Consider the following 14601-nt stretch of genomic DNA (forward strand, 5'->3'; position numbering starts at 1 on the left):
TGGCCTTTGCATGTTACTGGGGAGGTGCTGAAGCGGTAATGACTTCTAGAAGTCGATCTGCAGTCGGAACAGTTGGTTGTGGCTCTTGAGGCTTCAAGATTCCCTCATATGAAACTCTGCCAGGTGATTTCATCACTGACAGATGACGGAGTGACTTGGAACACCATCTGTCTGCATCCCTCCCTTCATCAACACTAGAATTAGCAATGTTTAGGGGAGAGAGAGAGAGAGAGAGAGAGAGAGAGAGAGAGAGAGAGAGAGAGAGAGAGAGAGAGAGAAGAAAAGAGAGGGAAAAGTACTTGTCTCACCTGGAACCATAGATAGGACCAAGAAAGCTGCCCTGACAAAGTTATGTCCCAGTATGCTTGAGGTTTTGGGGGGCATCCTGAACATTTTCCTCCAGAGGTCAAACCATCGAGTGCACAGCCTCCCTGTCCAGCTCTACAGATGCTGGGAATCTGGGGATCAAAACATCCTTTCATATTAAGAAGTGGAACATTCAACTTCTAACAAAAGGTATTTAATGACAGTGAACTGATCATACATATACTATTCAATACTTCAATCTTACTTATCCATCATCTCTATTTTCGACTGAGGGAGAAGGGATACGTTCAGTTTCTGTGTATTTTGGCCGAGAATATAATTAAACCAAACAATACATTTTATTATGAGTTACATATTAAACATTTTCAGACACTGTTATCTAGAGTTAATAGATGGATCTTGTTCATTTTCTCAAACCACTGTTTATCCATGTGAAAATGCAACCCTTCCTCCCTTGACTCACCATTACCTCCTCTTTTTTTCTTCCCCAGTGTAGCCTACGCATGAAAAAAGACAAATAGTAAAACAACAACGCAAGAGCACGCACACACACACTGCAAAGATTAAGATGCAAAATACAAGCAACTCTGCTTTTCTTTTCTCGTTACATGCAAATCAAGACACTGATTTAAACCATTTAAGTTCCTCCTGCCAGTAGGTTTCTGATGGATTCTAATGCCATCTCCTGGTGAAAAGGGGGACTACGACATCTCATCACAAATTGTAGAAATCTTTATTTAGTCAGACAAAAGAACATCATCCCCAAGAGCACTCCATAAAAATGGCCGATTAACTCACATTTCAAGCCATGATACTCATTAAAATTCAGAGGCAGCTTTGAAGTCCAGATTAAAACAATGGGGGGGGGGGGTTCCTAAAACCACATTTAAAAAAAAAAGGAACCAGAAGTGTGCAGTCAATACTTTGAAACAAAACTGCCTCCAGTCAGCAACAGCAATACCAAATAACACAGATGCTGATATTTCCAAGGGTGAAGTCCCTTTGAGAGACGGTGTCAGTGTATGAAACAAAAAGTGGATCTGTAAAAAGTTGAAATTCCTCACAAAATAGTAAAATTTCATGGTAGAATGGAAGGACAATTCTTACTACAGCTAACAGCACGTGTGAGATGCAGACAGATGCAAATAAGAGCTATAAATAACATAAATTAGGAAAACACAACAAAGAGAGGAGCTTTGTTTTTTTTCCTATTTACAAAGTATTCTCGAAGATGCAGTGGCTTGCCTCATGTTCATAAACCTGTCTTAGCAGAGTTGTTCAAAGTGTCTTCAGATGTCCAGCTGGTCAGTGGTGTGTCCTTCGGCAGTTGGAGGGAGCTCTAACAGGGCTTCTTCAGAGAGCGGTTCATCATAACCGTAGACCTTCGAAAAGGAGTGGATGAAGCCTTAAACCTGCATTCTTTCTAATGACCAGCAGGAAGCACTGGGAGGCAACGACAAATCAGATAGCACCCAAGCCGATGAGAAAAGGACCTTACTTCTTTCTCAATTTATTACCTCAGTATACATTTTCCTAAGTTTCAAGTCTTTCTAAATGCATTATGATGTTCATTTTGTAAATTTTGTTCCCACTGAGAGTAAAAAAAAGACACTGATGCAGGATAGACTTAAGGGAATGGTGACCAAGACCCAGTCACCTGATATCGAGCTCCTCCCTCACGTCCAAATATGGTCACTTTCCAAACAAATAAGATGGCAACAGTTGAAAAGCCAAACATCAAAACAGCTGTCAACAAACCAATGAGCCATTTTTGGGTTGTTGCTTCTCCTGTAAAGTCTATAATCCGGACATATAGAAGCTGAGAGGAGCACGTGATCACTTTTTTAAAGCCATTTTCTTTAAGATCTTACGTTAACTGCTGCGTCTTGAGATACCTACGTTAATTTTCCAGTGATAATGGGTTCATTTATCTCATTAACTCATGAAAACTGACCTGGTTTCTTGAGATGAGATAATTATCTAAAGCGCCTTTTCTTGAGAAACCGTTTTGGAGATAAATTATCCCGCTGTGAGAAAATTAGCTTAATTTTCTTGTTACAATGCAGTAATTCACTTGTAATGTAAAGTAATAGCATTAAAACTTAATAACAAGCATGGTCGTTCTCAGCTTCTGTACCAACACTTCACTTAGGAGCTAATCATTTTCCAAAAAACAAAGAGGACTTAATACAATATAACAAGGGAGGAGAAAAACAAACAAAATCACCCAATTGCTAAGACATGGCATCCTTCGAATTTAGAAATGTCAAATAAAAACAGCAGCAGTTGTGCTATCACCGAAAATAATAAAGAACATTGAAACATAAAAAAATTAATTCAAGCCATCCTGAGAGAGAACAAACTGACAAAATAAATACACCCTGGCTAGAATGACGGAGCACGGTCCTCTTGATCTCAGATGCCTCTGTGGGATTAAGAACTCAGTCCAGGCTGTGTGGGTTGCTGTTAGTATCCTTGTAGTCCATTGTAAACCTTCTGTACAGAACCTTGTTTCAGAAGACTCCGGATACCTGGAGGAACACAATAATGCTTATGAATGACAGTAAAAACCATGTAACTTTAGAAAGAAACTAGATTTGGTAAGAACAGGTCCCTACTGGAGCTGTGTGAAGGGTACCAATCAGGACAATAATTGATCGAAATAGCAACATCATTTACAAAAAAAAACAACTTTGTTTTAATGTCCAATTTGTTGAACGAAAAGAAAAATCGAGCTTTGCCTTTTAAACATAGATGTTAACACATTTGGTAGCACGAGCATTAACGCCACAGTTACTTAAATGACTACCAGTCAAGAAGATTAGGTCTAACATTTCAAAACTAAAATAGGATGAGAAACGTATTCCCTCCTAAAGGCAGTTCCAATTCAAACTGGGTTGAGGGTCCGTCAAGTTACATGCGCAAGGCATTCGACGGAGCAAAGTAACGCTTCAGTTTTCCACCACAAATCAGAGATGTAAGCAGACGTTCCATGAGGACAAATGACAGACACACTCCCACAGATGAAGAGCGATACATAACGCGGAAAAGACGAGCAAGCTGAGCGGACGGGCGAATCCATCAACAAACACACAAAGCTAATTTGCCATTGCAGACTAAACGCAGTCTGTTCCTGGTCACGCATCTTCCACCAGCACAGTGCATGAGCGCAGCTTCTCTCCAAGATAACCGGGAGGTGGGTGCCTCAGCAACACCCCTCCAGCCAAGCCCTCACCGTCTTTCTGCTGCTCATCCAGCTGTGTCTGAGGAAACTCCACGTCAAAGGTGATGATGAGAGAACCCCGAATGTTGATGTTGTCAAAGTTGGGCAGACCCTCCCCTTTCTTCCACATTCTGGCTCCAGGTTTAGTGATCTTATCTCTTACTATGTGGACCTGTGAGGCAAAAACAGATTCAGTCACCTGCTATGGCATTAACATGATCAAAGCTGTGATAAAAATGTAGAGAACCTTGTGTCCGTCCAAATGTACGATGTCCATCTCAAAGCCGACCAGAGCCTCCACCAGGGAGATGGTGACGTTGGTGTACAGGTCATCTCCCCTGCGCTCAAACACAGGATGTCTACAAGGAAAAGCATCCACGTGTCATGTTACTGTTCGTCAATAATGTCATATATGACTCCATCAATTAGGTTGGTTCGTACTTTAAGACTTTGATACGGAAGCGCAGGTCTCCAGGTTCCCCGTCAATGTGAGGCTCCCCTGTGAATGCATGAGAGACGTTACAGCCGAACAGCCACTATACAACTAATAATGGATTCTTTTTAATGTTAAGAAAGTTTACCTTCTCCGATGAAAGGGTACTCCATCTCATCTCTCACTCCCTGTTCTATCTCGACCTCTAAGGTTCTCTCTTCATTTACAAGTCTGTTGGACAGAATCCCGGGATATTAGGTTTGTTCAGCTTGGTTTTGGGATATGAAAGGAGGGATGCTTCAGTCTGAACACTTGTATAGATGCATCTTCATTTATGAAAATATCCAACTTACTTTACATTGGGACATTCGTCACACACCATCTCTTGTGTCATCTGGAAACGGCCCGGTCCGAGCTGCGTCGTCCTCATCTCCTGTCTGCAGTTGCACTTTCTCTTCCCAGGAGCTTCTTTAGCTACTGGCTTGTTACGTACAACCTACGCGACATTTGCTCATGTTAAAGAGAGGGAAATGGTTTGTGGTACAAAATTCAAACACGACTTGAAATTCACGATTGTGTTACTGCATCATCACCTCCACAAAATTCCCAGAGTACACTTCTTCAAGCGTGACCTCCAGGTCTAGTATGATGTCGTTTCCTCTGGGGATGTTCCTGTCCTGTTGTTGTCGGTTGCCTCCGAACATGAAACCAAAATCGCCAAAGAAGCTAAAGAGGAAGGAGAGAGTAAGATGAAAGAAGAACCTGCCATTGTTTGATCAAGATAATCTCTGCTCCTATTTATAGAACTACTCATGGCTTTAAAGGACAAATCAAACTAAACTATTTGCTTGTTATAAAATACTAGTTTTTCTTTAAATCACAATCATCATTTAGCATCGGAGTGCAAAGGCCCGTGATGAATCTGACCTGGAGAAGATATCGTTGTGTGAGCTGTGGTGACCCTCCTTGAGTCCATCTTCTCCGTAAGCGTCATACTGTTTCCTTTTCTCCTCATCTGAGAGAACCTAAAAATAAACAGCCCATCAGCCACACTGAAACTTTTCATCATTGGTTCTTACAACGTGCAGAACCCAGCTGAGCCAAGCCCGCAGTGGACCAGAGGTGGGGTACACCTCAAACAAATAAACCATCTAATGCATCATTATTTGCTCTGACATCTAGTGCGTAGCTCTGGTAACATTAAAAGTCAAACTGACCGGTCACCGAGTGCAGAGTGGTGCAAAAACTCTCTCAGACCCTCCCATGCACGCTTGTTTGACCAGCTCATTTGGGCTTTGGTTGATGAATACAAAACATGGATTCAGACAGTAATTTTGTAATGTCATTAGGTTTTCATGTGTAGTTTCATGTCCTGCATTTATAATCAAGAACATAAGCCCAGACCCAGCAGACATGTTTATCTATGCCACTACCTAAAGAGTGGAAATGGTTTAATAACAGCTGCCCATCTTAAACTTTTGTTTTGAATACCATGTTAGAATAAAAATACTTCATAAATGATGCGTTTCCTTCCAATCAAAAACAAGTTGTATGAGCTGTGGTCAAGGAAGCAAAGAAAAACAGGTTCAGAATGTGAAGTATTCACAGCTTGAAATGCAGGTTAACTGCATTATATTGAGTTTTTTTTCCAATACTTTGATCAGCTCATTTTAAAACAGGACAAACTCAAAATAAACACTTTTCTATATGAAGGCATTTCAGCACCTCCCATCCATAAAGTGGGATTGTTACCTTTCCGACCTTGTCAACAGAAACCAACCATTGTAAAGTAGAATTCATGGCAGGACAGTTGGATTGTGTTTTAATGTACTGTATGTGTGTAATGAAGTAGCCAGTGAGTGTAGAAATACTACTACTATTTTTGCACCAATAATATTACTTATACTGTGACTTGTAGCATACTGACGGGGGTTAATGATACAGTCCAGGTCAATCAAACACATGACCACTGCCGGTCATGTCAAACTGCTATGAGAACAAAGGTTCGTCAACACCTGCTATGCTCCGGGTTCCTCCACGTCTGGTCTATGTGAACGCAAACCATGCTTCGCAACAGCCAATCAGATGTAGACACACGGTCAAGCGGACCAATCACAGTCACCCGACCGTTTCCAACAGCAACGAAGTAACTAGCTTCCGCGTAGTCAACCAAAATCTGTCACTTTAGTTAACATAACTATCACCCGATCCCAAATAAGTTTACCGCGTTTTTCCACAGCTGTTGCCAACGTCTAACATTCAACAGTAAGACATACCCACCTCATACGCTGCACCCAAGTCTGCAAATTTGTCTTGAGCTTTCGGGTCATCTTGATTTCTGTCGGGATGTAACTGGAGAGCCAGCTTCCTGTAGGCTTTTTTGATATCCCGTACTGATGCGCTCTTGCTCACTCCCAGGATCTTATAAAAATCTCGCCTACAGGAGAGATAATGCAGTTTATGTATACACGGGGTCATGCCAGCTAATGCTAGTTATGTTTAACTTTGTTGAATAACTGACAGGCAATGATAAGGAAGCCTCAATATGTTCTACCGGTGTGTGTTGTTAGCTTATTAGCTAGCCAGTCCTCCAAAACCGTTACAGAGCGGTGGAAAATGAATTAAGCAAACGTAGTTGACCTAGTTTACATACAGCTATAAACACTAAACTACAACGACAGACTTAATAGCAAGTTAGCTCCGTGTCCGCTCCACTCAAGGAGCACTGGGTGGACCAATCACAGAGAAACATGTGTACCAGCTGGCGATGCTGTTTCACCACTGCGTGCGTACTCTCCTAGCGCCAACCACTTACCCAGCACACACTACGCTGATTACATACAGAAGCAGGCAGCACGCAGTGCACAGGTTCATCCCCTTGGCAGCCATATATCCCAAATATCTGTAAAAGAAATGGCCAAAAGAAGAGCCGGCTTTTGAAGGTGGGGCTCCGCTGCCAGTCAAATAAAGCCTTCTAGCGCTTGTCAGAGAAATCCCGCCCACTGGAAATCACAAGATCCGCCCATCCGCAGAAACTCCGCCCACTATTAAAGAAACATCTCTCAGCCTTCGCTGGAAAGCAGCATCACGTGTGTAAGTTTGCCACGAGTGGGGTTTTATTTTATTTCACCAGAGATAGTTGGCATTATTTACTGTCCTGATTGGAAACCAAAACTGATCCAAAGTGGGGTTAAAGAGCTATACAGGGGGTGTGTAAAGAGCACACTTGTGGGACCGCTACGACCGACAAAGCGCGAGTATTCAATCTGACAGTTGTGCTGAAGTTACTTTCCAAAACGGTGTAAAGGAATAAAGTAATAAATTATTATGGAAACCTAATTTACACAGTTCCTTCCTTGATACTTTTCAAATCATATTGCATTCTTGTCTTTATTTTCTACTACTTCATTAAAATACATTGCTGCAAATACCATTCATTAAACCTACAAAACGAAAATCATAACAGATGTTAGAGCCCAGTTTCTTTAAGAAAGTAAGCACATACAACGGTTACCTACAGAGCACAAGTTAATGCAATTTTATCACTTTTCCAATTTTGTGAGTTTTTTTTAATTGTTCCCTAACGTCTAAACTATTCTACAAAATCTAAGAAAGACGGTTGATGATTAAAAAATTTGAATGTATGATTATGAAATCGTGCAAATTACTGAATTAAATTAGCACTACGGACTGATCTGATCAGTTTAGGCTGTAGTTAAAGAAACCAAAATTAGACATTTCTATATGGAAGACAAGTATATGATAACGACAGAGGTCTTCTGGGGATATTTTACAAAATATGCAGTCTTCATCAGTGTCCTACTTATATCTGTGTAGAAATAACTTGCAGGGATTAAAAAGTGTGTCATCAGTTAAAGAGAAACTTCCTTTATCTTGATAATGCCCGAATATGTTGAGAGAACGCACCAAATTTTGGTCAATTTAAATTAGAGATTAAGATATTCCAGGAAGAGACCGCACCTGGAACAGAAATCTCTTGTCTGTGCAATAAAGATCGTGTTTTAACCATTAAAAAAAAAAAACCTTTTCAGACTCACAAACTGAAGTTATCGTCGGTCACGTGACACTGGTATTGTCTGTCGTATGGGTCCGCGGAGACGCCGCCGGTGTCAAAGAGGAGGACGCGCCAAATAGGAAGAGTAGGAGCAGTGGATGAGTTACTTCCCCGGCTACGTAGATCTGCCTCTCCTCACAACAAACTACATCAGATTTTCCATCTTTAAATATTCACTTATGAGTCTCTTGACCTATCGAGTCCCTCTCCCATCGAGACGGAACAGTTCTTTGCCTGGCTGAGGACAGAAAGTAAGAGAGAACGACACACCGCTGTTGTTGCCCATCTCCTCTGCTTTGCTTTGCTAGCTTCTGGTGGCTAAAGCTAACTCCGGCGAACAACCTTAGTAAGTTAACTTTGGGAAATTCCTCAGCTAATTTCACATGCCTCCAGAACACTCTGAGTTTTTAACAGCTAATTTTACTTTTTTAATTGCATAATTTTCGCAAGCGTCCTCTGTCTTTTTTTTAACCAAATAGTTCAACTTACTGACCCAATTATGCTATGAAGGTGGCTTGAGCTGCTCCGTCTCATATGAGCTCACAAGACTTCATCATACAACACATATACGTTTATGTGCACACTGCTCGTTGTCATTACCTTCGGGAGGGTGTGTTTTGCTTGTTGGTTTTTCTGTCCAACGGCAGGTGAAGCCTCCCAGCTGGTTCAGATCAGCTGATTTGGCTGCCTCTGTTGTTTGTGGTGGTTACCAAACACTTGACCGACATTGGTGTTAAACATAAGCTATGTTTTTGAACTCTTATTGTTGCAGCACACTGTCTTGTGTATTTCTCTGAGTAAGGAGCTGGAACCGCTGCTCATGTCAATGCCTCCTTTTACTTCAAACAAAACTATTAAACGTGTAGTAAAGGGTATTTTCATATATTTGGGACATATTAGAATGATCTTGGTGGAGGTCTGTGCTCTCTAAGTGTAACTGGTTTTTATTTACTTTGATATTGTAGACTGCATATATGGGTGGATGAAAGGTCAACTCCCCTAAATTGAAGCCAAAACATCTTGGCTGCCCCCTGGTGGCAGGCTGCAGTACAGGTGAAGTTGAACTAAACTTGCTTGCCTTTATGTTTTGTGTTCAGGGTCCACATCTTTACTTGTCTTTCTCCTCAGACATGGAGAAAGACGGGGTGAGCATATGGCCCCGTATGGAACCCTTCCTCCTAGGTTCCCTGCAGGTGACTATACGCTGTTGAAGTATTGAATGTTTTGATCTCATCCGGTAGAGAATAATAACTTCAGCATCTTTTCAATTGTAGGTGGCCCCATCTTCCAAGCTCAGCCTGCACTATCTTCGTAAGATGGCCATCTATGTACGGACCCGGGATGGCTGCTTTCCTGTCCTGGGCTGGCCTATGTGGAGGCATATTGCATGTGGAAAGCTACAACTTCCAGAAGACCTCGCATGGCTCTACTTTGAGACCTTTGACCTTTTTATTGGCCACACACCTGAAGAAAGGTTGGAGTGGGCTGAATGTCTCTCCCAGTGCTCCTCCAAGAGTGAGCTGGACCAACAAAGGAACAAGGTGAGTGAAGTGATATGGGTGGAGTGGTTTACCTCAGAATGTCACACTATCTCATCTCATTGTTTCTTCGAACTCTTTTGTATCATGGCTGACTTATTGTTGTGTTCTACCCCGGTCAACACAATAACCGTGCTCTCAAATATGAGAAGGAAGTACACTTGGACACAAACCCTCGTTTCCTTCCTCTCCAGATGTCTGTGGACACGTTACAGTTCCTCCTCTTCCTCCACATCCAGCAGCTGAACCGTGTTTCTCTGCGAAACTCTCTAATCGGCGAAGAGTGGCCCAGCCATCGCACTCGCTCGCCCTCTCCGTCAGAAAGAGAGGCCAAGACCAGCTCCCAGAACAAGGTCGCCTCACAGATGCAGAAATTGACATTTCATCAGTTCTAATGTAACATTAATTAGTCATTCATAACTGGATTGGGATTAAGTAGCTTTATATATAACAGCTTGAAAGTTATGGCACGGTTGATCTTCCCAGTATGAAGGTAAAGTCTGCAGATAAAATTAAACCATTCAAACTGTGATGGTTTGTTTGACATGGTGTCATCGTCCATGACTTTGATGTGACTGTTTCCTAACTTGCCATAACTTTCCTTCTGTTTTGTGGCGAATGGTTGGTAACCGCCTGTTATTGTGCCACCAGTAAAACTGGAGAAGCATGTCGCTGTGTGCGAACCCCATACATGCGGCTTCTATTTCAGGGTTTGAGTTACAATTTTCAGATTAACTTGTTGCGCGGGGAAATCAAGAGAATCATATTGCATGTAAAAAATTTAAATATAGCTCAGTCATCAAATAAAATGCACATGTTGTTGGCTCTTTCTGATGTGGTTTTGGTTTTATTTGTCAGAACTGGGATGACCAGGCCCACCTGTCCTTCATGCAGAGCCATCTTGCGGAGCTGCTGGAGCTGCTGGTGGAGCCGGCCCAGCTGTCCCAGTCTGGACAAGCCCTTCGAGACTGCCAGGTCTGTGGGCAGTCAGCACAAATCCTGTTTTGCTCATAGCTGTTAAATTCAACAATGTAATTTGTATATATGGTGTTTTTCGTCATGAATCATCAAGGACACGAAAACAGACTCCTGACTGCCTATCAGGACTCTTCGACATTTATAATGCGAAGAAACTGATTTTAAAGTTGTTGTTTTTGCCAGATCCCACTAGAGGCTGTACGGAGCCTGGGTTTGCTCTTGGAGGGCTCGGTTTGCCACAGCAGTGTCATTCAACCTGTCCACCGGCTGCTGACCAAAGGTCCCCTCCAGACTCAGGCTGGCTACAGCACCACCAGCTGCTCCTTCCCCCTGCACAAGCTTCTCTCCTGTCTCCAGCACAACCTCACACTCAATCCTTTTGGGATAACAGCCTGCTTACGCTCAGGGAAGAAACTAGCCTGGGCCCAACAAGGTATCCCACAAGATAAGCTTTAAAAACAGTACAGTAGTGGCAGGCCTTACAAGTGCTGTTCCAGTGAGACTTGTAATATGTCAGGAATGTTGTGTGGTGAGGGGCAGTATGGAAGGTTCCAGCTTGTCCTTAAACATTTCTTTGGTGTTCTTTTTACTCTGTGCTTGTGCTCTTTAGTTGAGGGGGCCATGAAGAGAGCCAAGATCGCACGGAACACCCACATGGCTCCACCTGGCAGTAAGATGGTGCTGATGTCCCAGGTCTTCAAACAGACTCTGGCTAAAACCTCAGAAAAGCTGACAGGCGCCAACATCAAAATCCACAGATGCTCGGATGCCTTCATCTACCTGCTCTCACCTCTCAGGTAAAGTTGGCCACCATTATTTTAGCTTTGTGAAGGACTTTTTGGTACACAACTCACCTATCATGGTTTCTTCTCTCCAGATCAGTTAATGTGGACAAATGCAGAGACACCACAGTGGTTCTGGGTCCTGTTGAGACCAGTGTCCACATGCACAGCTGTCAGAATGTGCGGCTGGTGTGTGTGGCAGGCCGGATCGCTGTTGGAGCGTGCTCACGTTGCACTGTCCACGCCCTAACACCCACTCGACCTTTACTCCTCCCTGGGAACACAGACATCACCCTAGGGCCTTTCCACACATTCTACCCCTCTCTGGAGGATCACATGGCTAGCGTGGGGCTGGCGGTGGTCCCCAACGTCTGGGATCAGCCCTTACTGCTGGGGACGGAGGGCCTCGTCAACCCTTCTCCCAATACATCGTCCAATCCGGACCCTGCCTGCTACCATCTGCTGCCTCCTGCTGAGTTCCACACGTTGGTTGTGCCTTTCCAGATGGAGGGGGATACATGTGAGGTACCAGGGGGGTTACCACCTAAATATCAGACAGCACTTGATGAAAAGCAGAAGAGAATACAGACCTGGCAGAGGACTGTGACAGAAGCCCGGCTCAACAAGTGAGTGTTAATCCAGACCCTTGGTATACATCACTCATCATCTTTGGGTGGTTCGTTATCTGGCATGCTCTTTTCATAAGTGGAATGTCAAAATGGAAGAACCACTAAAAGGTAAAGAACCACATGGATTCAGGAAAATATAATTTCACTCTTTGCCAGCAGGAAAGAAAAATACAATAAGCCATAGAAAAATCCTGTGTACAGCAGCAATGTTTGTAAGTCTTCACCACATGGGATGTTACATTACGCTTTTTCAGCCAAACAAAGTACAGTAGGAGACATGAAGCTCTGCTTTCACTGCCCACGCTGGAAATGAGAGGGAATTAACGAGTTTTAGGCTGGCATATACGATTAAGAGTAAAAGCTGCATTTTGGCCCCTAGCTACATAGCCAACAATTATCCATCCATCCATTTTCTTCTGCTTATTCTTGGTAAGGGTTTGGGGGGGGGGGGGGGGTTGGAGCCTATCCCAGTGGCTACGGGCGAGAGGCAGGGTTCACCCTGGACAGGTCGCCAGTCCATCGCAGGGCCAACATATAGAGACAAACAACCATTCACACTCAGTCATACCGACAGTCAAGTTAGAGTGCTAACAATTATAATTAAATGACATAATGGTATTTGTTTTATCCACTGTTAAATATGTTGTTTTCCAGTTGCCTTTCTTTACCTTCATTGAACCATTTTTACTCGTGCCACCCATCCAGAAGTGTGCCTGAATCCATGTTGGCCGCTCATCAGGTGACAGGATATGGATTTCAGTCGTGACATCCTGTAGCTTACATAAGGGATTCATAACTCAAAAAAGCACAGCGAATGCACAACAGGAACAACCCTTACTTATATATAATTATGTGTATGTTTTCCACCAGTTTTGCCCATGAAAACAATCTGCCTGTGTAGGTCTCAGCTGTTAACCTCTTTCTGTATCGTAACTCATTTCTCATTTTTCTGAAGGGAGCAGAGGCGGAAGTTCCAGGAGTTGGTAGAGGTCAAGTTTCATGAATGGCTTCTAGAAACAGGGCACAGGCAAGAGCTGGATAGCCTTATCCCACCTACCGCCCCCCCTCAAAGAACCTCAGATGGGCCTGCAGAGGACAAACCCCGAGTTAATGACACTATGTATTCAAGGACTGGAGAGACAGTGGGACAATCATCTGTGGCTTGATGACTGGTTTGGGTCTTCAGCAGCAGGATCCCTGGAACAACATGTCTCTGAATGCTCTTATTGGGTTTTCTTTTTGTGGTCATTTTCACCCAGCGAAGCCGGAGCCAACGATTCAGTTACGGTCGGGCTTTCATGGCAACTTGTGTCCTGCTCCGTCTCGAGTGGAAGCTGGTACTATAAGAGCTACTTCACAGCCACACTCTTACAAGTCTGAGCTATGTAGCAAGTGCACACTTTGAAGCGGCATCACAGCCTCCTCTCTTTGGATGAAAGGTTGTGAGAACTTTAAACAAGACGGGTGTAGCATCTTTGAAGTTACAACTTTGAGACTCAGAAAGCCAGTTGGGCAGTGTCACTGATGAAAACAGCTGTCCCTTCCCTTCTATACTGTAGACTACATGTTGTCTGGGTACATAATAATTTAGGGATGTTGACATTTTTAGATAAAGAGAAGTACATGCTGATGTAGCACTTGGGGTTTGAAGATAGTTTAGTGCACTTATAGTTTGGTCATTAATATTTTTACATGTTGGGGTATAAAATCAGAGCTTGTCGACGAGACAGGAAGGAATGTCATTGTAATTTATTGTAGGTACAAGCAACAGAACGTCCAGTACCTTCTTTTATGTGTTTCCATTTTGGCTTGATAAGACAAGGGTACTCAGTAGCGTATTCCGTAAATACCCATAGGGGTCGACTCAAGCATGTTGAATGTCTGGCCACACCCTCATTTGTTCTGACCAGATGTCTCTCTGACATCACTGATGGGGGTGTGGCCACAACATGGAAGTGCTGCAGGTTGTACCAAACACGTCTGATTCACTGATGGAGCAGCTAAGCTTAATTTAAACTTTGCTGTTGTCTGATTTGCTGCATTCTTAAATGTATATTTTTCTATGAATTTGTGATATGTATATTTTTAGTATTATAGTGCTATAATATTTCACAGATGAATATATTGTCCAGAGGCTATTTTTAGCATAAATACCTCCAAGTATGCGTCATTAGCTTTCTTTTTTCACGTGACACCACAGAGCAGCTACACCTGTCACCCGAGGCAGCATTTATGTAATTGAGGGAAGATGATGAATATGTTTACTGTAAGAGATTTGTATTGGTGAACATTTCTTCAACATGCTGGGATGTTTTTCGTGATGTAATCGATCATGACACTGCACAATGCCTTACTGCTCATTTTAAAATTTTGTTATCATCCCATGCACCTCTATGCAGTTACTGTATAAAGAGCACTAGAGTTTTGATTGTTGGAACAAATAAAGATGACTAAAATGACATCACCTGCTTGATTGTGCTTTGGAGTGCAGAAAGCTGCTTCACATTTGGAAGAGTGGAAACTTTCTGAATGATGCTGATGTTCGTAGTAAAGAAATGCATGAGGCTGCATTCCAGCTACGACCACAACTAGTAGTTGTTGTTGCATCCGTTACGC

The 14601-nt window shown here is 42.9% G+C and overlaps 2 protein-coding genes across 10 annotated transcripts; one reads left to right on the top strand and one right to left on the bottom strand.

Moving 5' to 3' along the window:
- Positions 1–1046: 1046 nt before the first annotated feature.
- On the bottom strand, positions 1047–6986 carry dnajb11 (DnaJ heat shock protein family (Hsp40) member B11). The gene is made up of 10 exons (XM_086220151.1): positions 6799–6986; positions 6264–6420; positions 4911–5008; positions 4577–4709; positions 4337–4479; positions 4132–4214; positions 3992–4049; positions 3798–3909; positions 3563–3722; positions 1047–2858 (listed from the first exon to the last, which is right to left on the bottom strand). The coding sequence occupies exons 1-10, from the start codon at positions 6870–6872 to the stop codon at positions 2794–2796; spliced, it is 1083 nt and encodes a 360-aa protein (XP_086076277.1). The 5' UTR covers positions 6873–6986; the 3' UTR covers positions 1047–2793.
- Positions 6159–14439, top strand: tbccd1 (TBCC domain containing 1). 9 transcript variants are annotated; one of them, XM_086220143.1, is made up of 10 exons: positions 6159–7076; positions 9024–9111; positions 9187–9251; positions 9333–9599; positions 9791–9949; positions 10455–10571; positions 10758–11007; positions 11185–11371; positions 11452–11982; positions 12941–14439. In XM_086220143.1, the coding sequence occupies exons 3-10, from the start codon at positions 9189–9191 to the stop codon at positions 13149–13151; spliced, it is 1785 nt and encodes a 594-aa protein (XP_086076269.1). In that variant the 5' UTR covers positions 6159–7076; positions 9024–9111; positions 9187–9188; the 3' UTR covers positions 13152–14439. The 9 variants fall into 9 exon arrangements, with proteins under 9 accessions (XP_086076269.1, XP_086076274.1, XP_086076267.1 ...); XM_086220141.1 differs by lacking the exon at positions 6159–7076 and adding an exon at positions 8099–8404; XM_086220146.1 differs by lacking the exon at positions 6159–7076 and adding an exon at positions 8099–8404 and having other exon boundaries at positions 9024–9047; positions 9156–9251.
- Positions 14440–14601: the final 162 nt, after the last annotated feature.

Source organism: Aulostomus chinensis, chromosome 12, assembly GCF_037954235.1.
Source record: "Aulostomus chinensis isolate RoL2024-O1b breed Wild chromosome 12, RoL_Achi_v1.0, whole genome shotgun sequence".
Taxonomy (NCBI): Eukaryota; Metazoa; Chordata; class Actinopteri; order Syngnathiformes; family Aulostomidae; genus Aulostomus; species Aulostomus chinensis.

What these genes read in the sequence shown, in the direction of transcription:
- dnajb11 (XM_086220151.1), bottom strand. Translation starts at nt 6,872, where the DNA reads ATGGCTGCCAAGGGGATGAACCTGTGCACTGCGTGCTGCCTGCTTCTG. An exon ending in GACGAATGTCCCAATGTAAA is followed by an intron (nt 4,215 to 4,336) that starts GTAAGTTGGATA and finishes TCTGTCCAACAG; the next exon opens with ACTTGTAAATGAAGAGAGAA. An exon ending in TTCCGTATCAAAGTCTTAAA is followed by an intron (nt 3,910 to 3,991) that starts GTACGAACCAAC and finishes TTTTCCTTGTAG; the next exon opens with ACATCCTGTGTTTGAGCGCA.
- tbccd1 (XM_086220143.1), top strand. Translation starts at nt 9,189, where the DNA reads ATGGAGAAAGACGGGGTGAGCATATGGCCCCGTATGGAACCCTTCCTC. An exon ending in TACCTGCTCTCACCTCTCAG is followed by an intron (nt 11,372 to 11,451) that starts GTAAAGTTGGCC and finishes TCTTCTCTCCAG; the next exon opens with ATCAGTTAATGTGGACAAAT. An exon ending in ACAGAAGCCCGGCTCAACAA is followed by an intron (nt 11,983 to 12,940) that starts GTGAGTGTTAAT and finishes ATTTTTCTGAAG; the next exon opens with GGAGCAGAGGCGGAAGTTCC.